Source organism: Bubalus kerabau, chromosome X (assembly GCF_029407905.1).
Source record: "Bubalus kerabau isolate K-KA32 ecotype Philippines breed swamp buffalo chromosome X, PCC_UOA_SB_1v2, whole genome shotgun sequence".
NCBI classification, from domain to species: Eukaryota; Metazoa; Chordata; class Mammalia; order Artiodactyla; family Bovidae; genus Bubalus; species Bubalus kerabau.
In genome coordinates, this window is record NC_073647.1 from 110,423,680 (window position 1) to 110,448,520 (window position 24,841).

Consider the following 24,841-nt stretch of genomic DNA (forward strand, 5'->3'; position numbering starts at 1 on the left):
TCACACCAGGAGGCAGTTGGGACAGGGTTGCAGGACATGCTACTGGCCCGGATTGGCATACTGCTAAACATCCTACAATGCACAGGACAGGGTCTCACCACAAAGAATGATCTGGCCTCAAATGTCAATAGTGCCAAGACCAAGAAACCTTGGGTTGGAATCCTCTCTTCTGAATTTGTCCATTATTTCTCAGCCTTTACAACAGGCTTCTCCTCTTCTGACCCTAATTACTCAATAGTCTGTCTTTAGCAGCCCACTTCTCTTTTCTCTACACTTTCTCTTTGGAATATCACCCATAACTTCAACTACCACATCTATGTTACTGACTCCCACAATTTTGTCTAGTCCCAACCGTTCTTCTAGCTCTACAACATTGTTTCTTTTACATTTTTTCATTAACTTACTGCTACATCTCTTGTCTTTATAAGTAGTATCTGATAGAAAACCACAGGGTCATTTATTTTCCACAATGAGTATCTAGTTTGTGCAAAGGGCAACACTAGTACTCAGAGTAAGGTAGTGATGGTGATGAGAGGTAATCATGGTAATTGCTTTAAATGCATTATCCTTGTAAAGCAATTATCCATCAATTAGAAAAAAAATTAAGGCATTATCCCTTATTCAATTCAGTTCAGTTCAGTAGCTCACTCATGTCCGATTCTTTGCGACCTCAAGAACTGCAGCACGCCAGGCCTCCCTGTCAATCACTGACTCCCAGAGTCCACCCAAACCCATGTCCATCGAGTCAGTGATGCCATCCAACCATCTCATCTTCTGTTGTCCCTTTCTCCTCCTGCCCTCAATCTTTCCCAGCATCAGGGTCTTTTCTAATGAGTCAACTCTTCACATAAGGTGGCCAAAGTATTGGAGTTTCAGCTTCAACATCAGTCCTTCCAACGAACACCCAGGACTGATCTCCTTTAGGATGGACTGGTTGGATCTCCTTGCAGTCCAAGGGACTCTCAAGAGTCTTCTCCAACACTACAGTTCAAAAGCATCAATTCTTTGGCACTCAGCTTTCTACACAGTCCAACTCTCACATCCATACATGACTACTGGAAAAACCATAGCCTTGACTAGACGGACCTTTGTTGGCAAAGTAATGTCTCTGCTTTTTAATATGCTATCTAGGTTGGCCATAACTTTCCTTCCAAGGAGTAAGCGTCTTTTAATTTCATGGCTGCAATCACCATCTGCAGTGATTTTGGAGCCCAGAAAAATCCCTGATTATGACAACAGTTTTACAAGGAAAAAATTGTCATCTCCTGGGAAGGAAAGGTGCAAGTGTTTAATTAACTACTTAAATATAACAGTGTTTGTAAATAGCAGAGTATTTTAAAAGTCAGTTCTATTTTGACATTACGGATTGCATTCTCTCCATTAAAAAACACTGGGAACAGAGCTGGAAAAGTGTGTCCATAGTCATAGGGAGGTGGATATGAATGATGAAGGTCTAAGAAGTTCTGCCTTTCTGTTTAGTTGCATCTGACTCTTTGTGAACCCATGGACTGTAGCCCCCAGGCTCCTCTGACCACGGGATTCTCCAGGCAAGAATACTGGAGTGGATAGCCAATCTCTTCTCCTGGAGATCTTCCCAACCCAGGGATCAAACCAGTGTCCCCTGCTTTGCAGGCAGATTCTTTATCATATGCGCCACCAGGGAAGCCCTAAGACATTCTACTGCTGTTGCTGCCAAGTCGCTTCAGTCGTGTCCGACTCTGTGCGACCCTATAGACGGCAGCCCACCAGGCTCCCCCGTCCCTGGGATTCTCCAGGGAAGAACACTGGAGTGGGTTGCCATTTCCTTCTCCAATGCATGAAAATGAAAAGTGAAAGTGAAGTCGCTCAGTCGTGTCTGACCCTTATTCTAAGCCACAGTGTACCTGCTTCGGTTACTTACCTACCATATATCACAGAATATAATACACCAGCCATAGTAGGATGAATCATTATTTTCCTTAACTGTAGAGAAGGAAAAAAATGACAATGAAAGTATGACATACTGTCAATTGTCAGAGATTTCCTAGATGTTGACATATTTTAAAAAAGATAAGCCTTCAGAGATTTGTTATTTGTTAAAATATGAAGAAAAAACGTGATCTTAGATTCTAAGACATACGGTGAATTTGTTTTCCACATTCAATTTCCATGGTCGGTGCCTGTGTGCTATCTGCACTTCAGTCAAGTAAGACGTTTGTATATCGCTTTCTAAAGGGTCGTAGGTAGTTTTATGACTCTTGTGCTTCTACAACTAGAACGTAAAGCTCTTAGCTTTTCAATCACCTCTTTGTTCTCCACACAAACACTCCCGCCCCGACACGCAGCGCCTTTCCACAATCTATGCAGATGCTTCCATTTAAGAGTAAACTTGAATTTGTTCTAATCTTAGAATTGCATAGATAGTATAAGACTGTCCACAGATTTAGTTACACTGGGGGCGGGGGAGACATTCTATTAAATAAACGCTTCTTTTTTTTTAAGACCCATCCTCGCAGAAACGTTAAAATAGGGTGGGGTAGGGAGCGAGGGCGGAGGCAGAGAGGGGATATACGTCTCAGGATACAGGAAATACGGAAAAAGCGAAACCCAGAGGAAGCCCTTTGCCTGGAAGGGACCCGCCGCCATCTCAGGTCTCTTGGCCTCGCCAGGGCCCACCGGAGAGAGCTGACACCCAGGTCCTATAATCCTTATGGGGGACCAACCTTGTACCTCCGGGAGATCCACGCTCCCACCTGGAAACACGCGGGAAACGAAGCCTCCAAAAAAGCGCTGCCTCCTAGCTCCACGTTGGGATTACCCTGAAGGAACCGCTAACGGAGGTAACACCACTCTCCCTTCTACACCTCCTCCAGCATCATCGGGCCTGAAGTCGCATCCACCTCCTCCAGAGAAGTAGTACAATATACTTCTTCCACTCTAAACCAGGTCAGATTCTTTCTCATTTGGGACAACCAGGCTCTCTCAAACTTAATTATGCATTTCCGCAGATCTCCTTCTCCCTTTCCCTATTCTTTTCACGATTTCAAAATTTAAAAAAAAAATGTAGGCATTAAATAGCTCTTTCACAAAATATGTGGGGGTGAGCTTATGGATATTTAATAACGTTAAGTAATTATTTTTAAATATATATTTTCAGTAGACGTATCTGTTGATTTGCTTTAAAGTCAGTTGGGCCCAGGTGAGGGGTACAAATGTTAATGACTTGATAATTGTTAAAGCTGAGTGATATATACATGGGGATTCGTTAAACTATTCTTGCTACTTTTGTGTATATTTGAAGCTTTTCCGTTCAAAAAATGCCTGATTCAAGATCAATAACACCATTGTATTTAAGGCCTAATTCCTATAGCCATAGCTTTGTGCTAACAGAGTATTTTAAAGTGAACCTTTAGAGTTGTATTACAGGAGAATTTAATGATTTAAAAAATATAATATGGTAAATCAAACCCAAGTACCATAATATTTGCTTGCTCAAGGTATTCAGGAAGCTTGGGGGATGGACCTTGAGCCATCAAAGAGGAAGGGGTAACTTTGGGTGGGCCTTAAAGGATGAGTGACATCTGCCTTGTGGAGGGGGCGGGAATGCTTTACTGGCCTAGCTTTCCCAGAACAAAAGCCCCAAGCAGGTTTGTGCTAGGAAAAGCTTGTCTATAATTCTGAATGTATGAGAAAAACTAGGAGGTGAGATAGTGTTGCAGGGGTTGAATATTTATGGTAAGGAGTATGCAGTTTAATCCAGAAGCAGTGGAAACCACTGAAGATTTTCAAGGAAATGATATATTTTAGGAGTCCAGTTTTTACTATCAGGAAAACAATCAATTTAGATGAGCTTACAAAATGTAAAAACTAAGGTCTGACTCAAAACTCAGATTCTTGTACTCCAAATGAGACATGACATACTTTCTTCATTTATGCAATAAACCTTTAAGGAACTGTTGCAATGGACTAAGCATTATGCTGGGAACTGTAGTGGTTAGATAACTAAAGCACATAGGAATGTGAAGTGAAGCCATCCAGTTGTGTCCGACTCTTTGCGACCCCATGGACTGTAACCTACCAGTCTCCTCTGTCCAGGGGATTTTCCAGGCAAAAATACTGGAGTGAGTTGCCATTCCCTTCTTCAGGAGATCTCCCCGACCCAGGGGTTGAACCCGGGTCTCCCGCACTGTAGGCAGACGCTTTACCATCTGAGCCACCAGGGAAGTCACATAGGAGGGAAACAGAAATTGAATGAATAGGTCAATGATTGATGGGATTACAGTGGCAATTTAAGGAAGTTCTGGACTTGGGGCTTGGCGGCAGTGCATAGTAAAAGAATGAGCTCTATTGTGCTTGAAAGCTTCACTCTCAGTCATTCCTTACTGCCTGATTTCCCTCAACTTTACCTCTCTGTTCAAAGGGGTAGAGGTAAAGGGGAACCATAGGAATAGGAGTGCTTAAACAGAAAACAAAGGCGGTTGTATAGGGCAAAAAATGCAAGAAATATATAATTTCCTCCAGTGATTCAAATCATTGAAATTATAATAACAAACATTTACTGAACATCTTATATGCCAGACACTGTTCTACAAAACTTCCCAGCGCCTATGCTCTTAATTGCTGTGCAATAGATCCCTTCTAATTCTGTCTGTATAACTTTTTCAGGAATACATAACTGAAATAGCTGAAATGGGGGTATGGTAGAACATAAGAACTTGAGGAGGTCATGGAAAAGAGAGGAACAGTAAAAGAAGAAATTATTTAACCTTATTTTATTATTTTTCAGTCTATGAGGGATTGCAGTATGACTTCATTTCCTTGGTGTATTCATAAAATAGTTCACTCAGTGAAGACAATGAAGATTACTGACATTGCCACCCTGCTTTTTCTGATGTCCTGCACCAGGAAGTTGTGATTTTTAAGGTAATCGCTTTACTAAAAACTTATTAAAGAAGGAAGAGGAATAAGAGTTGATTATAACACATTAAAATAGTTAGCCAAACAAAGGGCTAGCACCAATGATAAATTGAAACCATTTTCTGCATTATATGAAACCATATATACCATATAATAATAATGCTATCTATAAGCTGTCTTGTTATATTCGCTCCTAATTACCTTATAGTTTCTGGTATCATGGTGAAATGTATCTTTTAAACCATATTTTCAGATTATAGTTGGTAAATGGGAATGTGATTGATATTGTAACATACTGATTTTATATGCTGTGAACTTTCTGATTTATATTTGTTCTAATATTTGTAGATTCTTTGTATTGTCTGTTAATTAAGTATATTGTAAATGATGGAAATTTCTTCCTTTCCAATATTTATTTTTTAATTAGTCTTACTGTGTTAGCTAGGATCTTTGGTATAACGAAATATAGTAGCAGTGATAGAGGATTCTTTTGCTCCTGAATTTACAAGGGAATTTTCATAAATGTTTCACCATTTTTAGTATTTTCTTTGTCAGGTTATGTAAGTTCCTTTATATTCTTCGTTTGCTAAGAGCTTTTATTATGGATGAGTATGGAGCTTCTCCAAATATTGATCACATGGAGTTTTTTCCTCCATTAACATGACACTGAGACTATGTGATAAATTACAGTATTCAGTTTTCTAATATATTTCTTGCTTCTGGTTTCATCAGGCCTTACCATTGAATATTGTCTCTTATTTTAATAATTTTTCCTTTTATTTTCTTTTTGTTTGCTCTTTTTCTAATTTATTTGGACCATTAGCTCAGTAATTTTAAATCTTCTTTCCTAAAATAATTTATAACCATAAGTTTTCTACTATGTACTACTTTAGAAGAATTTCATAGGTTTTTATATGGAGTATTTTTATTATTATTCAATTATTATTTTATAATTGCTCTTAAGATTTATTTTTTGACTCATGAGTTATTTGGGTATTTTAAATTTACAAACATGGATCTTTTTTTTAGAAATCATACTGTGAAATCATTAATCCAATTACAGTTAAACATTTTATTTTCTATTTTAAAATATTTAATGTTTTTTATTCTTGTAACAAAAAGCAAAATTATACACTGGCTCCTCATCTCAATAGATTTCAGCAATATAAAACTTTCATTAAATACATAAGAAAACTGTGCTTATGCTGTTCAATGATGGAGTTATTGCTGATATTTATACTTGTGGCTTTAAATCTTTTATTTTGATCTAATTCTACACCTAAAGAAAAATTGTGAGAATATTACAAAGAACTCCCATACACTCTTTATCCAGGTTCACCAATTACCATTTTGCCATGTTAGCTTTATAATTCTCTATTTCTGTTTCTCCCTCTCATTCCCCTTTTCTCTTTCCCTTTACTGTTGTCTACCTCTCCCGCCCCTTGGCCTGTCTTCTACCTCCTCCTCTTCCTGTCTCCTCTCTCTTTGAGCTGTTTAAGAGTAACTTGAAGACTCCAAGCGCTTTTACTTGTAAATACTTCAGTGTATATTTTCTCAGAATAATACCTTTTTCTTATATAACCTCAGTTGCTGCTGCTGCTGCTGCTGCTGCTAAGTCACTTCAGTCGTGTCCGACTCTGTGCGACCCCATAGATGGCAGCCCACCAGGCTCCCCCGTTCCTGGGATTGTCCAGGCAAGAATACTGGAGTGGGTTGCCATTTCCTCCTCCAATGCATGAAAGTGAAAAGAGAAAGTGAAGTCACTCAGTTGTGTATGACTTGTAGCGACCCCATGGACTGCAGCCTATCAGGCTCCTCTGTCCATGGGATTTTCCAGGCAAGAGTACTGGAGTGGGGTGCTATTGCCTTCTCCCACATAACCTCAGTACCTGTTTCAAAATAGAAGTTGGACCTTCTTCCAATTTTTGTTTCATAAACCTTTATTGTCAAGATTATCCACTCATATTTATTGAAAAAGGGATGACTTTGGGAGAACATATATTTTAAATGGACAATGTAAGCTCTATTACAGTTATTTTTCTCCTAGCTTTATTGAAATATATTTGACATATAACAGTGTAAGTTTAAAGTGTACAGTACAGTGTGATGATTTGCGAAATGTATATATTACAAAATGATTACCCACAATAATATTAGGTAAGACATCAGTCATATAATTAATATTTTTTTGTGTGATGAGAACTTGTAAGATCTACTGTCCTAGCAACTTTTAAGTATACAATACAGAATTGTTAACTATACTCACTATACTATAGTATTAACTATACTATCACTGTAGTTATGTAACTATATATTGATAGTGTAACTATAGTGTTATAGTATAATGTACATCATGCTGTAGATTAGCGCCTCAGAATTTATTCCTGTTACAACTGAAAGTTTATATCCTTTGACCACCTTTATACATTTCTCCTACCTTCCCTTCCCTGGAAACCACCAATTTACTTTCTGTTTCTATGAGTTCAGTTTTTTTTTTAGATTCCATGTATAAGTAAGAGCATTCAGTATTTATCTTTTTCTGTCTGACTTAACCTCACTTAGCCTGATATCCTCAAGGTTTATCCACTGTGTCATAAGTCCCTTCTTTTTATAGCTGAGTAGTTCCAGTGTAGTGTGTGTGTGTGTGTGTATCACATTTTCTTTGTCCATTAATCTGTCAGTGACACTTAGATTGTTTCCACATCTTGCTTATTGTAAAGAATGATGCAGTAAAATTGGGATTGCAAGTATCTTGTGATTGTGATTTCATTTCCTCAGAAGTGGAATTGCTGGATTATATGGTAGTTCTATTTTTAATTCTTTGAAGAACCTCCATACTGTTTTCCATAGTAGATATTTCACTTCACATTCCCATCAAGGAATATGCAAGGGTTCACTTCTCTCTATATCATCACAGGCATTTTTTATCTCCTGTCTTTGTTAATAGCCATTCTAAAAAGTGTGAGGTATCTCATTGTGGCTTTGATTTCCTTTTCCTTGATGATTAATGATGTTTAGTACCTTTTCATGTACCTGTTGGCAATCTGTATGTCTTTGGGAAAATGTCTATTTAGGTCTTTTGCACCTTTTTGAATTAGATTATTTGTTTTTCTGATATTGAGTTGTATGAGTCCCTTATATATTTTGGATATTAATTTTTTATCAGATATGTGTTTTAAAATTTTTTTCCCCATTCCACATATTGTTTTTTCATATTGATCATTTCTTTTGCTGTGCAGAAGCTTTTTTGTTTGATGTAGTCCCATTTGTTTATTTTTTGCTTTTGTTGCTTATGTTTTGGGTGTAATATCCATAAAAACATTGCAAAGACAAATGTCAAGAAGCTTTTTCCCTGTTTGCTTCTAGGAATTTTAAGTCTTTAATCTATTTTGAATTAATCTTTGCCAGTGGTGTAAGATTGGGCTCCAGTGTTATTCTTTTTCATGTGAATATTCAGTTTTCTCAGCATTATTTATGAAATAGACTATCTTTTCTCCATTAAGTACTCTTGAATCCCTTGTCAAACATTAGTTGACTGTATATGCAATGTTTTATTCTGGGCTCTCAATTCTGTTCCAAGGTCTATGTGTCTGTTTTTACGTCAGCACCATGCTCTTTTGATTAGTATAGCTTTGTAGTATATCATAAATTAGTGTTCCAATATTATTATCTAGACCATATTGCACTTTGACCAGTTTGTTCCAATAATGTGTTTTATAGCTATTTTGGGCTTCCCTGGTGGCTCAGACGGTAAAGCGTCTGCCTGCAATGCGGGAGACTCGGGTTCGATTCCTGGATTGGAAAGATCCCCTGGAGAAGGAAATAGCAATTCATTCCAGCAATCTTGCCTGAAAAGTCCCATGGATGGAGGAGCCTGATAGGCTACAATACATGGGGTCGCAAAGAGTCGGACACGACTGAGTGATTCCACTTTCCACTTTATAGCTATTTTATTTTCTTGATCAAAGTTTCAATTGAGGATGATGTGCTGCATTTAGTTTCCATGTTTCTTCAGTTTTCTTTAACCTGGAACAGTTCAACCTTTCTTTGTCTCTGATGACAATGACAGTTTAAAGATTTCTGGACAATTGTAGACAGTTGTTTTATAGGTTGTTCCTAAACTTAAATCTGTGTGCCCATTCCTCATTATTGTATTTAGATTATGGAATTTGGCAGGAATGTCAGAGAAGTAATGTATTATTCTCAGGGCAGCATATCAGTGGCACATAATGCTGATTTGACCCCTTAGAAGAAATGTTAACCTTGATTACTTGGTTAAGATGATGTTTACTAGATTAATCCACTCTTAAGTTTCCATTTTCTGCTTTATAGTTAATACATTTACTTGGGGTACTTTGAAACTGTGTAGGTATCCTATTTCTCCTCAAACTAAAATCCGCTGGCTTTAATATCCATTGATAATTCTTGACTGAATCAGTTATTACCCTGTTGCTGCTGCTGCTAAGTCACTTCAGTCGTGTCCGACTCTGTGCGACCCCATAGACGACAGCCCACCTGGCTCCTCTGTCCCTGGGATTCTCCAGGCAAGAATACTGGAGTGGGTTGCCATTTCCTCCTCCAATGCATGAAAGTGAAAAGTGAAAGTGAAGTTGCTCAGTCGTGTCCAACTCTTTGTGACCCAATGGACTGCAGCCTACCAGGGTCCTCCGCCCATGGGATTTTCCAAGCAAGAGTATTGGAATGGGTTGCCATTGCCTTCTCTGAGTTATTACCCTAATGGCTGAAAAATGGTCATTTTCTTTCTTTCTGGCTGCACTGGGTCTTTGTTGCTTTTTCATGAACTTTCTGTAGTTGCCGTGAGCGGGGGCTACTCTTCATTGCAGCGCCTGGGCTTCTCACTGCCATGGCTTCTCTTGTTGCAGAGCACAGGCTCTAGGCTCACGGGCTTCAGTAGTTGTGGCACACAGGCTCAGTAGTTGTAGCACACAGGCTCAGTAGTTGTAGCTCTTGGGCCCTAGAGCTCATGGGCTCAGTAGTTGAAGCTTGTGGGCTTTAGAGCGTGGGCTCAGTGGTTGTGGTGCACGGGCTTAGTTGCTTTGCAGCATGTGGAATCTTCCTGGGCTAGGGATCTAACCTGTGTCCCTTGCATTGGCAGGTGGATTCTTACCCACTGGGGCATCGGGGAGATCCTGAAATGATCATTTTCAAATGTCATCTTTTCACTACATTTATTACTTTGTATTCTGCTTCAAGGAAGAGGTTTTTTCCTCCTCCTTTTATTTATTTATTTGTTTATATTGGTTTGGACACATAGATTTTTATTTTATTTCATGAGTATGCTATTGCTATCATTATTTATTTTAATGCTCAAATTGTCCCAGTGGCAACCTATTCAAGCTGGATTCTCTGTCCATTTGACATATTCCCATGATTTTTTTGATACATACTTGACTTCAGCCTTTTCCTTACTTTTTTAACTTTTATGCTTGTTTTGTATTCCCTGCTTCATTGCCAATTTCTCTATGGATCTCTGGTACTTTTTGTGGGAGATGGTATTTGGAAACCAAGATGTGGGTACATGGATATATTTTGAAAAAAACTTTAAACATTTTAAAGATTACTTTCCAGTTACAGTTATTACAAAATATTGGCCTATATTTGCCATGTTGTATGATACATCCTTGAGCCAATCTTATACCCAATAATTTGTACCTCCCCCTTCTCCCTATTGGTAACCACTAGTTTGTTCTCTATATTTGTGAGTCTATTCTTTTTTTGTTACGTCTGTGTGCTAAGTCACTCAGTCACTCAGTTGTGTCTAGCTCTTTGCAAACCTATGGACTGTAGCCCACCAAGTTCCACTGTCCATGGGATTTTCCAGGCAAGAATACTGGAGAGGGTTGCCATGCCCTCCTCCAGAGGATCTTCTTGACCTAGGGACTGAACCTGCTTCTCCTGCATTGGCAGGTGGATTCTTTGCTACTAGTGTCACTTGAGAAGCCCCTTTTTTGTTATATTCACTAGTTTTTTTTTTTTTTTTATTCTACATATAAGCGATACCATACAGTATTTGTTTTTCTCTGTCTGACTTATTTCACTTAGCATAATACCCTCCATGTCCATTCGTGTTGCAGTAGATGGCAACATTTCATTCTTTTTTATGGCCGAGAAGTAGTCCATTGTGGGCTTCCCTGGTGGCTGAGTAAAGAATCTGCCTGCCAATGCAGGAGATATTGGTTTGATCCCTGGCTTGTGAAGATACCCTGAAGAAGGAAATGGCAACCCACTCCAGTATTCTTGCCTGGGAAATCCGGACAGAGAAGCCTGGTGGGCTACAGTCCATGGGGTCGCAAAAGAGTGGAACAGGACTTAGAGTCTAAACAACAGCAACAATAGTAGTTCTATTTTTAGTTTTTTGAGAAACTTTCAGACTGTTTTCCACAGTGTCTGTGCCAATTTCTGTTCCCACCAACAGTGTACAAGGGTCCCTTTTCTTCACATTTTCTCCAACATTTTTTATTTGTGTTTCTTTTTGATAATAGCCCTTCTGGCAGGTATGAGGTGATATCTTATTGTGTTTTGATTTCCATTTCCCTGATGGTTAGCAATGCTGAACATGTTTTCCTGTGCCTGTTGGCCATCTGCATTTCTTCTTTGGAAAAATGTCTGTCTTATTCTTCCCATTTTTTAATTGGGCTGTTTTTACGATGTTGAATTGTATAAGCTGTTTATATATGTTGGATATTAATCCCTTATTGGTCATATCATTTGCAAATATTTTCTCCTATTCAGTAGCTTGTCTTTTCATTTTATTGATGGTATCCTTGGCTGTTCAAAAACTTTTAAATTTGATTAGGTCCTATTTGTTCATTTTTGCTTTTGTTTCCTTTAAAAGACAGATTAAAAAAAAAAATGTTGCACAATTTATGTCAGAGTGTTTTGCCTGAGTCTTTCTCTAGGAGTTTTGTAGTATCCAGTCTTATATTTAGGTCTTTAATCCATTTTGAGTTTATTTTTGTATATGGTATTAGAGGATGTTGTGATTTGATTCTTTTACATGTAGCTGTCCAGATTTCCCAGCACCATTTATTGAAGAGACTGTCTTTTCTCCACTGTGTATTCTTGCCTCCTTTGTCATTGATTAATGACTGTGACTGTGTGGGTTTGTTTTGGGGTTTTCTGTCTTGTTCCATTGATCTATACATATGTTTTTGTGTTACACATAGTTTTGATTACTGTAGCTTTGTAATATAATCTGAAGTCAGGGAGCATGTTCTTCTCTGTTCTTCTTTCTCAAGATCATTTTGGCTATTTGGGACCTTTTGTGTTTCCATACAGATTTTAAGATTTTTTTGTTCTAGTTTTGTGGAAAATGCCATTGATATTTTGATAGGGAAATGCATTGAATCTGTAGGCTACCTTGGGTAGTATAATCATTTTAATAATACTTATTTTTTCAATCCAAGAGCATAGTATATCTTTCCATCTATTTGTCTTCAGTTTCATCAGTGTCATAGTTTTCAGAGTACAGGTCTTTCACCTCCATAGGTGGGTTTATTCTAGGTAGATGCAATAGTGAATGTGGTTGTTTCCTTAATTTCTGATAGTTCATTATTAGTGTATAGAAATGCAACAGATTTCTATATATTTATTTTGTATCCTGCAACTTTACTGACAATTGATGAGCTCTAGTAGTTTACTGGTGGCATCTTCAGGATTTTCTACATGTAGTATCATGTTATCTGCAAACAGGGATAGCTTTATTTCTTCCTTTAGAGCACATGGATATTTTTTAGCTTAGCATTTTGTTACTCTTTTCCATTTAATTGCACTTAATACAGACAACATGGTTTACACGATACTGATTATTTAGTATATGTTGAGATATGCTTCATGTTTTAAAGAGCAAGATCAATTTGTGATGCATGTGTGCTTGAAAATATTTTGTATATTCTAATTGTTTCATATAGTATTCTGGAAATGTCTGTTAAACTTATTGATTGTATTGTGTGTCTTCTATATCACTATTAATTCTGTTTACTACATCTATCAATTATGGAAACCAATTTAAAATCTTCCACTGTAGTTGTATAAATTCTTGTAGTTTGTATATATTCAAGGATTTATTATTATGTGCATACAAATCTAAAATAGATATACCTTTTTATCATTTTTAGTGACTCACTTGAATTTAAAGTCTATTTTGTCTGATAGACTGCTTTTTGGGTGATATTTCTTTTTTCCATTCTTTTACTTAATTCTTTTTTTTTCCCTTTCTTTTATTTTTCAGCAAATGTTCTGCCAAAAAATTGAATACACTGGTTTATTTCTGAATTTACCGTCAGGATTTATAATTAGAATTAACGATAAGCTTTATAGCTTCAAACATTATTTTCTTCACAGTTTTTAAAAAATTTTATAAAATTCCAACTCTTCAGGAATGCCAAAAGACATCATTCATGTAGATACATCATTTGTTTTTCTACATATGTTTTTCTTTCTCTTTTTGTGTATATATATATTATGTATAATATATATATATACACACACATACATACACACACACACACACACACACACACATATATATATATATACACTTTTTTGCTAAACCATTTGGAAGTAACTTGCAGATATCATGACACTTAAGCCTTAAACACATCAAAGAGTATCTCTTAAGAACAAGGCATAACATTCAGAAAAATTCAACTTTGATACAATTATATAATGTACCATTGATGTCAAATTTCCCCAACTGTCATAACAATGTCCTTTATATCTTTTTATTTGTTTTGATCCAGGATCCAGTCAAAAATCATGCACTGTATTTAGCTGTCACGCCCCTTTAGTCTTTTAAGATCTAGAATAGCACCTTCTCATTCTTTTCTTTCTGGAGAAGGAAATGGCAACCCACTCCAGTATTCTTGCCTGGACAAGCCCATGGACAGAGGAGCTTGGTGGGCTACAGTCCATGGGGTTTCAAAGAGTCAGACACAACTGAACAACTAAGACAGACAATTTTATTTCTTTATATTTTTCATACCATTGGCAGTTTTGACAAGTCCAGGCAGTTGTCCTGCATTCATCCCACAATCTGAACGTGTCTGCTTTACCAAGATTAATTTGAACATTTTTAGTAAGAAGACTACATAGGTGATGCTGTGTCCTTGCTATTGCATCACATCAGGAGACACAAAATGCCATTTGGTCCCATTCATTATTGATGATGCTAAGTTAGTTGATTTTGTTCAAACCACACACCCTACTTTCCTTAAGCAACTATAAACTATCTTCTACACCAGTATTCTATAGATTAGTAAACATAAATACCAATGATTTCTAAAAACATGTGCTTTCTCAAAGAGAATATCTCAGGGTGGCATCAAACTCTGTTTAGTAATTGATACCTCAGTATCTTATTTTATTTGGGAATGACCTAGCTATTCAATAAACTGTCATCGCTTAATTTAGAACAACTCTAAATATCAAATAAATTTTCAAATACCTAGAGATTATATTTGAAAAAAAATTTGATTGGAGTACAGTTGATTTAAAATATTGTATTAGTTATTGGAGTTGGTGATGGACATGGTGGCCTGGCGTGCTGCAATTCATGGGGTCGCAAAGAGTCGGACATGACTGAGCGACTGAACTGAACTGAACTGATTAGTTTATGTATACGAAGGTGAATGAGTTACACATACACATATATCCTCTCTTTTATAGATTTTTTCCATCTAGATCATTACAGAGTACCCTGTGCTATACAGTACATGTTTGCTGGTTATTTGTTTTATATATGGAGAAGGCAATGACACCCCACTCCAGTACTCTTGCCTGGAAAATCCCATGGACGGAGAAGCCTGGTAGACTGCAGTCCATGGGGTCACTAAGAGTCAGACACGACTGAGCGACTTCCCTTTCACTTTTCACTTTCATGCATTGGAGAAGGAAATGGCAATCCACTCCAGTGTTCTTGCCTGGAGAATCCCAGGGATGGGGGAGCCTGGTGGGCTGCCGTCTATGGGGTTGCACAGAGTCGGACACGACTGAAGTGACTTAGTAGTAGTAGTAGTGTAGTATATCAAATGATTAATAAAGCACAGATATTAATAGAGTTTCCTGAAGAACCTGAAACACCAAGAAACATGAAGAAATCTAACAAATATTTTATCCCTGTTATGAGCCTAAAAAATAAAATTGTCCCAGTTTTAAATGGGTATGCATAAAAATTCTAAAATGGTGATGATTAGGGAATACCAGACCACCTTACTTGCCTCCTGAGAAACCTGTATGTGTGTATGTGTTGATCCCAATCTCCCAATTTAACCCTCCCCCCATAGATTACACAAATAAGCAATATCCTATGATATCTTTCTATGTCTGACTTACTCTAGGTTCATCCATGTTGCTACAGATTACATATTTACAAAACAGAAATAGAGTCTCATGTGTAGAAAACACACAGTTTGTTGTGATCCACATAGTCAAAGGCTTTAGCATAGTCAATAAAGAAGAAGCAGATGTTTTTCAGGAACTCTCTTGCTTTTTCCATGAGTGAGTATTATTCCATTGTACATATGTACCATATCTTCTTTATCCATTCCACTGTCAATGGACATTTAGGTTGCTTCCACATCTTGGCTATTGTAAATAGTGCTACAGTGAACACTGGATAGCATGTATCATTTTGAATTATGGTTTTCTCTAGATATATGCCTAGAAGTAGGATAACCGTATCATATGATAGTTCTGTTTTTAGTTTTGTAAGGAAATTTCATACTGATATCCATACTGGCAGTACCTATTTACATTCCCACCAACAGTGTAGGAGAGTTCCCTTTTTTCCACACCCTTGAAACCGTGCACCTCAAACTGGGACTTGAACCCATGTGCTGGGACTTGAACCTGCCCAACAAATTCTTTTAAGGCAGCCGAATTGAGGAAAAGCATCAGATAAGATCAGCCTCTTACCTAACTACCCAGCACAGACCACACAGTCTCCTACAATGGAGCAACCTTGGTATCTGGATGAACTGAAGGTCAGGGTCTTTTTTTTCTCAGTGCAGAACAAATTCAGCAAGAGGCAAAGTGATAGGCATGAAGTAGGTTTATTAATACAGAAGGTTTGGGAGAGATGCAAGCTGACAGATGAGCATCCTCTGTCCTGAGGATTGTGTGGGCTGCAATTTTATAATCAAAGGAAAGTGGGGAAGAGAAAGACTGCCTTTGAGTAGACCTGAGAATAATATCACTAGCTTCTCTGTTGTAACAGGCAGAAGAGTGTCTGACCCTGTGAGATCAAACAGTTCACTAACTCAGTTGTGTCTGAGTCTGCAACTATATGGACTGCAGCACGCCATTCTTCCCTGTCCATCACCAAATCTCGGAGCTTGCTCAAACTCATGTCCATCAAGTCAATGATGCCATCCAACCATCTCATCCTCTGTCATCCCCTTCTCCTGCATTCAGTTTTTCACAACAGCAGAGTCTTTCCTAATGAGTTAGTTCTTCACATCAGGTGGCCAAAGTATTGGAGGTTCAGCTTTAGCATCAGTCCTTGCAATGAATATTCAGGACTGATTTCCTTTAGGACTGACTGGTTGGATCTCCTTGCAGTCGAAGGGACTCCCAAGACTCTTCTCCAAAATCAAAGCATCAGTTCTTCAGCACTTAGCTTTCTTTATGGTCCAAATCTCACATCCATACATGACTACTGGAAGAACCATAGCTTTGACCATACAGACCTTAGTTGGTAAAGTAATGTATCTGCTTTTTACTATGCTGCCTAGGTTTGTCATAGCTTTTCAACCAGGGAGCAAGCGTTAATTTCATGGATGCAGTCACCATCTGCAGTGATTTTGGAGCACAAGAAAATAAATTTTGTCACTGTTTTCATTGTTTACCCATCTATTTGCCATGAAGTAATGGCACTGGATGGCATTATCTTAGTTTTTTGAATGTTGAGTTTTATGCCAGCTTTTTCACTCTCCTCTTTCACCTTCATCAAGAGGCTCTTAAGTTCCTCTTCACTTTCTGCCATAAGGGTAGTGTCATCTGCATATCTGAGGTAATTGCTATTTCTCCTGGTAATCTTGATTCCAGCTTGTGCTTCATCCAGTTTAGCATTTCTTATGATGTACTCTGCATATAAATTAAATCAGCAAGGTGACAATAATTCATAGCCTTGACATATTCCTTTCTCAATTTGGAACCAGTCTGTTGTTCCATATCCAGTTCTAACTGTTGCTTCTTGACCCACATACAGGTTTCTCAGGAGGCAAGTAAGGTGGTCTGGTATTTCCATCTTTTGAAGAATTTTCCACAGTTTGTTGTGATCCACATAGTCAAAGGCTTTAGCATAGTCAATAAAGAAGAAGTAGATGTTTTTCAGAAACTCTGTTGTTTTTTCAATGATCCAGTGGGTGTTGGCAATTTGATCTCTGGTTTCTCTGCATTTTCCAAATCCAGCTTGAACATCTAGAAGTTCTTGGTTCACATACTGTTAAAGGCTAACTTGGGGAATTTTGAGCACTACTTTACTAGCATGCATGGTGAGTGTGATTGTGCAGTAGTTTGAACATTCTTTGGCATTGCCTTTCTTTGGGATTTGAATGAAAGCTGACCTTTTCCACTCCTGTGGCCACTGCTGAGTTTTTAAAATTTCCTAGTATGTTGAGTGCAGCACTTTAACAGCATCATCTTTTAGGATTTGAAATAGCTCAGCTGGAATTCCATCACCTCCACTAGCTTTGTTCATAGAGATGCTTCCTGAGGCCCACTTGACTTCACAATCCAGGATGTCTGGCTCTAGGTGAGTGATCATGCCATTGGGGTTATCTGGGTCATGATGATCTATTTAGCATACTTCTGTGTATTCTTGCCACCTCTTCTTAATATCTTCTGCTTCTGTTAGGTCCATATCATTTCTGTTCCTTATTGTGCCCATCTTTGCATGAAATGTTCCCTTGGTATCTCTAATTTTCCTGAAGAGAACTCTTGTCTTTCCCATTCTATTCTTTTCCTCTATTTCTTTGCATTGATAACTTAGGAAGACTTTCTTATCTCTTCTTGCTATTCTTTGCAACTCTGCATTCAGATGGGTATATCAAGCTAGGATTATCTTAATGCTGATTCAAATCAGAAGAAGGAGGTCGACATTTTTCTGTCACCTAATGGACTGGGGCATATTTCATAATTTTATTTATGGTTTTATAGATAACAAAGCCTGCTTCATTCCATGACATTCCAATAGCTTTCCTAATCCATCATTAACTTACAGTGGTCTTCCAAAGTTTCCTAGGTTTCCCTCTCTATCTATAATCCCCTACTGGGACCTGTATAACTATCTGGTTCTTGTTACTGAGTCCACACTCATTGTGCTCACTGCACAACAGGCCAGTGAATCCTAGAGACGAGGTGTTGAGGCCAGGATTATGACTTTATTTGGAAAGCCAGCTGACCAAGAAGATGGTAGACTTATGTCTCAAATTAAGCATCTTTTCGGGGTCTGGATGCCAGGTTCATTTATAGAGTCAGAAAGAAAAAGAGAGAAAAGCAATGAGGAACTAAAATCAAAAGGCAGAATAGAGAAGGAGAGGCAGTGAGAAGTGAAGTAAAAAGGGTCTTCAGTCTTGCAAAACATCTCCAAGTGTAGCCTCTGGGAAGAATGTGTTCAGTTCAGTTCACTTGCTCAGTTGTGTCCCACTCTTTGTGACCACATGGCCTGCAACATGCCAGGTTTTCCTGTCTATCACCAACTCCCAGAGCTTGCTCAGACTCCTGTCCATCAAATTGGTGATGCCATCCAACCATCTCATCCTCTGTTATCCCCTTCTCCTGCCTTCAGTCTTTCCCAGCATGAGGGTCTTTGTCAATGAGTCAGTTCTTCGTATCAGGTGGTCAAAGTATTGGAGTTCCAGCTTCAGTATCAGGATGTGTTAACGGTCAGCAGGGTCTGATTATCTCTCTATGAGCTGAACAAAGGCACATTAATTTACATTCAGGCAGTGGTACACTCAATATGCTAGCAAATTTTCAAAATTCACCATTGGCCACAGAACTTGAAAAGGTCAGTTTTAATTCCAATCCTAAAGAAAGACAATGCGAAAGAATGTTCATACTACCATACAATTGCTCTCATTTCATATGGTAGCAAGATGATGCTTAAAATCCTTCAAGCTATGCTTTGATAGTATGTGAACCAAGAAATTCCAGATGTACCAGCTGAATTCAGAAAGAGCAGAGAAACTAGAGATCAAATTGCCACCATCCATGGGATTATAGAAAAAGCAAGGGAATTCCAGAAAAACATCTACTTCATTGACTATGCTAAAACCTTTGACTGTGTGGATCACAACAAACTGTGGAAAGTTCTTAAAGAAATGGAAATACCAGACCACCTTACCTGTCCCTTGAGAAACCTGTATGTGGATCCAGAAGCAGCAGTTAGAACAAGGTATGGAGGAGTGGACTGCTTCAAAATTGAGAAAGAAGTACATTGAGGCTATATATCATTACCCTGTTCATTTAACTTATATGTAGATGTTGTCATGTGAAATGCTGGGCTGGATTAATCACAAGCTGGAATCAAGTTTGCTGGGAGAAATATCAACATCAGATATGGAGATGATACCACTCTAATGGCAGAAAGTGAAGAGAAACTAAAGAGCCTCTTGAAGGTGAATGAGGAGAGTGAAAATGCTGGCTTGAAACTCAACATTCAAAAAAACAAAGTTCATGGCATCTGATCCCATGACTTCATGGCAAATAGATGGGGAAAAAGTGCACACAGTGAGATTTTATTTTCTTGGGTTCTGAAACCATTGTGGACAGGGACTGCAGCCACAAAATTAAGACACTTAACTTCTTGGAAGAAAAGCTGTGACAAACCTAGACAGCATATTAAAAAGCAGAGACATTACTATGTCATCAAAGGTCCATATAGTCATAGCTATGCTTTTTCCAGTAATCATGTATGGATGTGAGAGTTGGACCATAAAGAAGGCTGTGTGCTGAAGAATTGATGTGTTCTAATTGGGGTTCTAAAGGAGACTCTTGAGAGTCCCTTGGACTGCAAGGAGATCAAACCAGTCAATCCTAAAGGAAATCAGTCCTGAATATTCATTGAAAGGACTGATGCTGAACAAGTTCCAGTACATTGGCCATCTGATGGGAAGAGCCAACTCATTGGAAAAGGCCTTGATGCTGGAAAAAATAAAGCACATGAGGAAAAAGGGGCCACAGAGAATGAGATGGTTGGATGGCATCAACCTCTCAGTGGACCTGAGTTTGAGCAAACTCTGGGAGATAGTGAAGGACAGGGAAGCCTGCCGTGCTGCAGTCCATAGGGTCACAAAGAGTCAAACATGAGTTAGCGACTGAACAACAACAGTTATGTATGATCATAATAACAAAAGCAAGTCAAAGAAATATTTCCATTATGGAGTCAGAATTGGATTCTTTGCAACAATTCTGCACTTTAAAAGCTCATTCCACAATCTTGTGGAAAAAAGGGGTGATGACCATTTTGCTTCATCAGATGGATCTTTCTGGGAGTGTCTGCCATTACTGCCAATGTTTCACATGTTAAGATTTGTCTTCCTTTTGTTCCTCTTTGGTAAATGTCTACTTTACATTTGTAGACTTTAGGAATACTGATCTTCAAATCCAGGAGGCAGCATTTCAAATTAAAGGTATGTAGTACTTCTCTAAATATAGGAAGATGCACGAGTCAGGGATCATTAAAATTATTTCCTTTATATGTACCTCAGCTATCTGGGGGCTTCCTTGGTGGCTCAATCTGTAAGGAATCTGCCTGCAATGCAGGAGACCTGGGTTCGATCCCTGGGTTTGGGAGATCCCCTGGAGAAGGGAATGGATACCCACTCTAGTATTCTTGACTGGAGAATTCCACAGACAGAGGAGCCTAGCAGGCTGCAGTCCATGGGGTCACAGAGTTGGACAAGACTGAAGGACTAAGGACAGCACAGCACAACTGCCTGGGGGTCTGTAATCCTGTATTCTCAGAGTTTCCTCAGGGTTCACCATAGGAAGCGGCAGCAGTGTGATGACTGCTAGATGGCAGGTATTCTCCTTCCTCGGGTTTCACTGGCTCATGTGGAAGGGCTGCAATTGCCGATTCAATTCCTCAGGTCTTCCCTTCTTGGTCATGAATTTGACCAATGTTTGGAAGACATTTCATGATCAACTTTTGTCCCACAGTACTGGGAGACTTATCCTAGTTCAGGCAAAATTCTTGATATGCCCCTCCAGGTGTTACATTTTGGACTATGCCCCATCAATAATTAAAAATTGGATTCTGTCTAACTGTAATCCAGGAGACATTTTCCCTTGTTGCTTCTTTCCATACCTAGAATCACACTATTACAGTCATTTTATTTTATATATGTGATTTTCTCAAAATATTTAGCCACACAAATATTTTTGGAGGTCTGATTATACATTGGTTACTACAAGAGACAACAGTCTTATAAATTAGAGAGGACATAAGTAGTGCAGCTAGTAACATTGACAATGACATAGTGCAGCACAAAGCACTATTTGAAAACAAAAAAAATTAAACAATGATTTGTATAACTAGTTGTAATCCAGTTGTAGTAATTGAGTGACCAAAGGAGCTATAACTGATTTAATGACCTATTTGCAGTTCCATTGTACTGGCCATGTACATTTATGCTTGCCTTAATCTTTTGAGACAAGCATATGTTACTGGCAGGATCAACCAGGTAGAGAGAAAAAGAATAAATGTTCCAATTCTGCTCACAAAAGGCATAATCTACCAAATTACTACAAGTCATAATTAAATAAGAAGAACATTTTTCTTACACCTAGAAAACACAAACCGATAGTCCTTTTAGATAGAAACCATAAAAATTACAACCATATTTACCCATTTACTCATTCCTGTGTAACTTTTTGTTAAGGGCTTTATGAAGTCATCAGGTGTTCTAGTAGAATTCTTCAATTTTCAGTTCAGCATTGTGTGTGGAAAGTTAGAAACTTATATTTCTCCAAAAGTCCTTTTTAATAAATTTTTAAGAGGAGGCATTTTTGCAATGGCATTAGAGTGAAACCATAACTGTCATCAAAAAGACTTAAGAAAGCACATTTAAATCTAATTACAATGCAATTGATAAAGCAACCCAGTTGCTGCTGTGACATATGACAGTTTCAGAAAATAACTAGAATTATGACTGATAATATTCCACCTGGACATATCAGACTCTTTGGAACTCTATATAATCTCTAGAATATTTGTACCATTTACCATACAATGCAACTTAAAATTTATTACTCACTTGACAATACTCTATTAACATACCAGGTGAACCTAATTAGTTTAATATCTCCCTTTGGGGTGCCTCAGGGGCTCTTTGAAGCACCCCAAAGTAAGCTAGAGGTCAAAGGAACTTTATTATATAATTTAATTTGTGAAGCCCTATCAAAGGAACACTAAAAATTTTTTAAAATACATCAGGACCATAGGTCACTGCGAAACTTAGCCAAAGTGACTATACAAAATTTCAAAGGCAAATACATTCTTTAAAAGGTAAACTTAAATATCAAATGCAGTTTAGCATGTTAAGAAAACTTGTCTGTTTTAACAGAGAAAAAAGCCAAATTTACGTTTTGCACCTGCTTATTTTAAGTTTCATTTACTCAGTTAAACTTGTTTGAAACTTTGTCAGTCCTGATTGATCATGTACATAACCCTTTTTGGGGTCCATTTTCCATAAACCTCTCATTACTTTATTTATTTTAACAAATTTTACCTTTTAAGTTGTAGAATATCTGGAGAGATCCTAAAACATGAATTTCTAAAAGTTCACTTAAAGCTCATATCTCATTTGTATTTTCTTAAAATTTATCTAAAAAGCTGTTGTTTCATTTACACTTCTTTGTCTAAGTGTTTGTTTACATTGAATTGGGTCACCACCCAGTTGTGGGTGCCTCACTTAGCTTCCTGATGTATTACAAAGAGCATGTACTGCGGCTCAAGGTCTAGTGGAAACGGACTAGTCTACCATGTTGGACCTGTTTGCTTATAATCAGCCTTGTAATGTCCTAGGGTTATGTCACTCTTTCAAAGGTTGTTCCCTGCCCTCTTCCCTCCTGTTTCATTTCCCCTTTCAGAGATTTTACTCCCATAGTCTTATGGGAAGCAGAGAGGGGATGGTCTTATCTTCTGTAACTGCTTCAAGTCTGAGTAGTGGCATGGACTGCTGGTCAGGGAATAAAAGTCTTTGGATACCTGATATAGGGGCCTCAGGGGCAGGACAGCTTCTTGCTTTAATCCATATGGATTGGAATTCTTGAATAGCCATCATTTTGATGTGGAACTATTTTAAGTGCTTCCATAGAGTTCCTGTGAATTTCCTTGATAATAAAGCCCATTTTGTAACAGCATCAGAATACAGATGTATCTATAAATGACAAAAGACTTAAAAGTCATAGTTAAACATCTGGTTAATTGATAAAGTAAGTTGGATAACACTTATTCCTTAAGCAAAGTAACCAGAGATCTCAAAGGCAAATACAAAGCACTTAAAGGCAAAGAAACTCATATAATGTGTTATCAAAAATGGCTTACTCCCAACATGATTCATTTACTCAACCAAATTCAATCTAGTCTTAGGAAATCCTGATCATGCATAGCTCTTTTCAGTATTTTTTTTTTTTAGTTACTCACACCTTCTACTGAAAACACATATCTTGATATCCCTACAGTTTTTTTTCCCCCACATTGAGGTACTTTACTTGCTGACAAATTTTTGACAGATATAATACCTTATTTAGCTTATGTTAAGCCTAGGCACAATGAAAGTCTTATGCTTAATATTATAGTTAATTTGATGATGACTCAGGACATGTCTATATCATTAAAATTAGATCAACAAACTTAAACATTAATACCAGCTACCAATTTAATATTAAATATTTACCAGTTCACGTGAACCTGAAAGTCATTTTTGAATTTCTCTTATATTTAGAGTTGATTGGTTTGTCAGTATTTATTACTTTTATTTAAGCCAATTAAATAGAGCTCTTTTTACAAATCAACTGCAGCAATGTTATCCAAAAACAAAAATATATGTAATGCACATTGAGGCCTCAGTTCTTCAAGGTTTCTGTCCTGAATCAGGTACAGCAATGTAAAACCCAGTTTACAGAAGAGGTTGGATTAAAATTGGGTTTCTCACAGGTGGAACAAATCAAGCTCATTTGGCTAGATGGCTAAATATTAATATTTGCATAAAAAGGAATTTCTAATTACCTTGGACGAGACAACTTCTGAATTACTTTACCCTCTCTAAAGAAAGGCATTGCAAGAGAATGTTCAAATTACCATACAATTGCACTTATTTCATATGCTATCAAGATTATGCTCAAAGTCCTTCAAGCTTGGCTTCAGCAGTACATGAACTGAGAACTGCCAGATGTACAAGCTGGATTTAGAAAAGTCAGAGAAAGCAGAGATCAAATTGCCAGCATTAACTGGATCATAGAAAAAAGCAAGGGAATTCCAAAAAAGTATCTACTTCTGCTTCATTGACTATGCTAAAACCTTTGTGTGGTTCACAACAAATAGTGGAATATTCTTAAAGAGATGGAAATACCTGACCACATTTCCTGCATCCTGAGAAACCTGTATGCAGGATAAGAAGCAACAGTTGGAACTCAACATGGAACAATGGACTGGTTCCAAATTGGGAAAGGAGTACATCAAGGCTATACATTGTCACCCTGTTTGTTTAACTTATATGCAGAGCACATCATACGAAATGCTGGGCTGGATGACTCACAAGCTAGAATCAAGATTGCCAGGAGAACTATCAACAGCCTCAGATATGCAGATGATACCACTTTATTGACAGACAGTGAAGAGGAATTAAAGAGCCTCTTGATGAAGGTGAAAGAGGAGAGTGAAAAAGCTGGCTTAAAATTCAACATTCAAAAAAAG

General features: G+C 37.8%; 1 protein-coding gene across 5 annotated transcripts in view; it reads left to right on the forward strand.

The window, feature by feature from the left end:
* The first annotated feature begins 2,587 nt into the window (after positions 1-2,587).
* The window catches only part of NBDY (negative regulator of P-body association), a 57,323-nt gene continuing 35,069 nt past the window's right edge, over positions 2,588-24,841 (forward strand). For 4 of the 5 annotated variants that reach the window (XM_055563010.1, XM_055563008.1, XM_055563011.1 and 1 more), the window contains exons 1-2: positions 2,588-2,925; positions 4,766-4,902. In XM_055563010.1, coding sequence (XP_055418985.1) covers positions 2,690-2,896 — 207 coding nt within the window. In that variant the 5' untranslated portion in view covers positions 2,588-2,689 and the 3' untranslated portion in view covers positions 2,897-2,925; positions 4,766-4,902. Of the gene's footprint in view, positions 2,926-4,765; positions 4,903-6,483; positions 6,605-24,841 lie in introns of all 5 variants that reach the window. The other variant, XM_055563009.1, reaches the window with a different exon arrangement.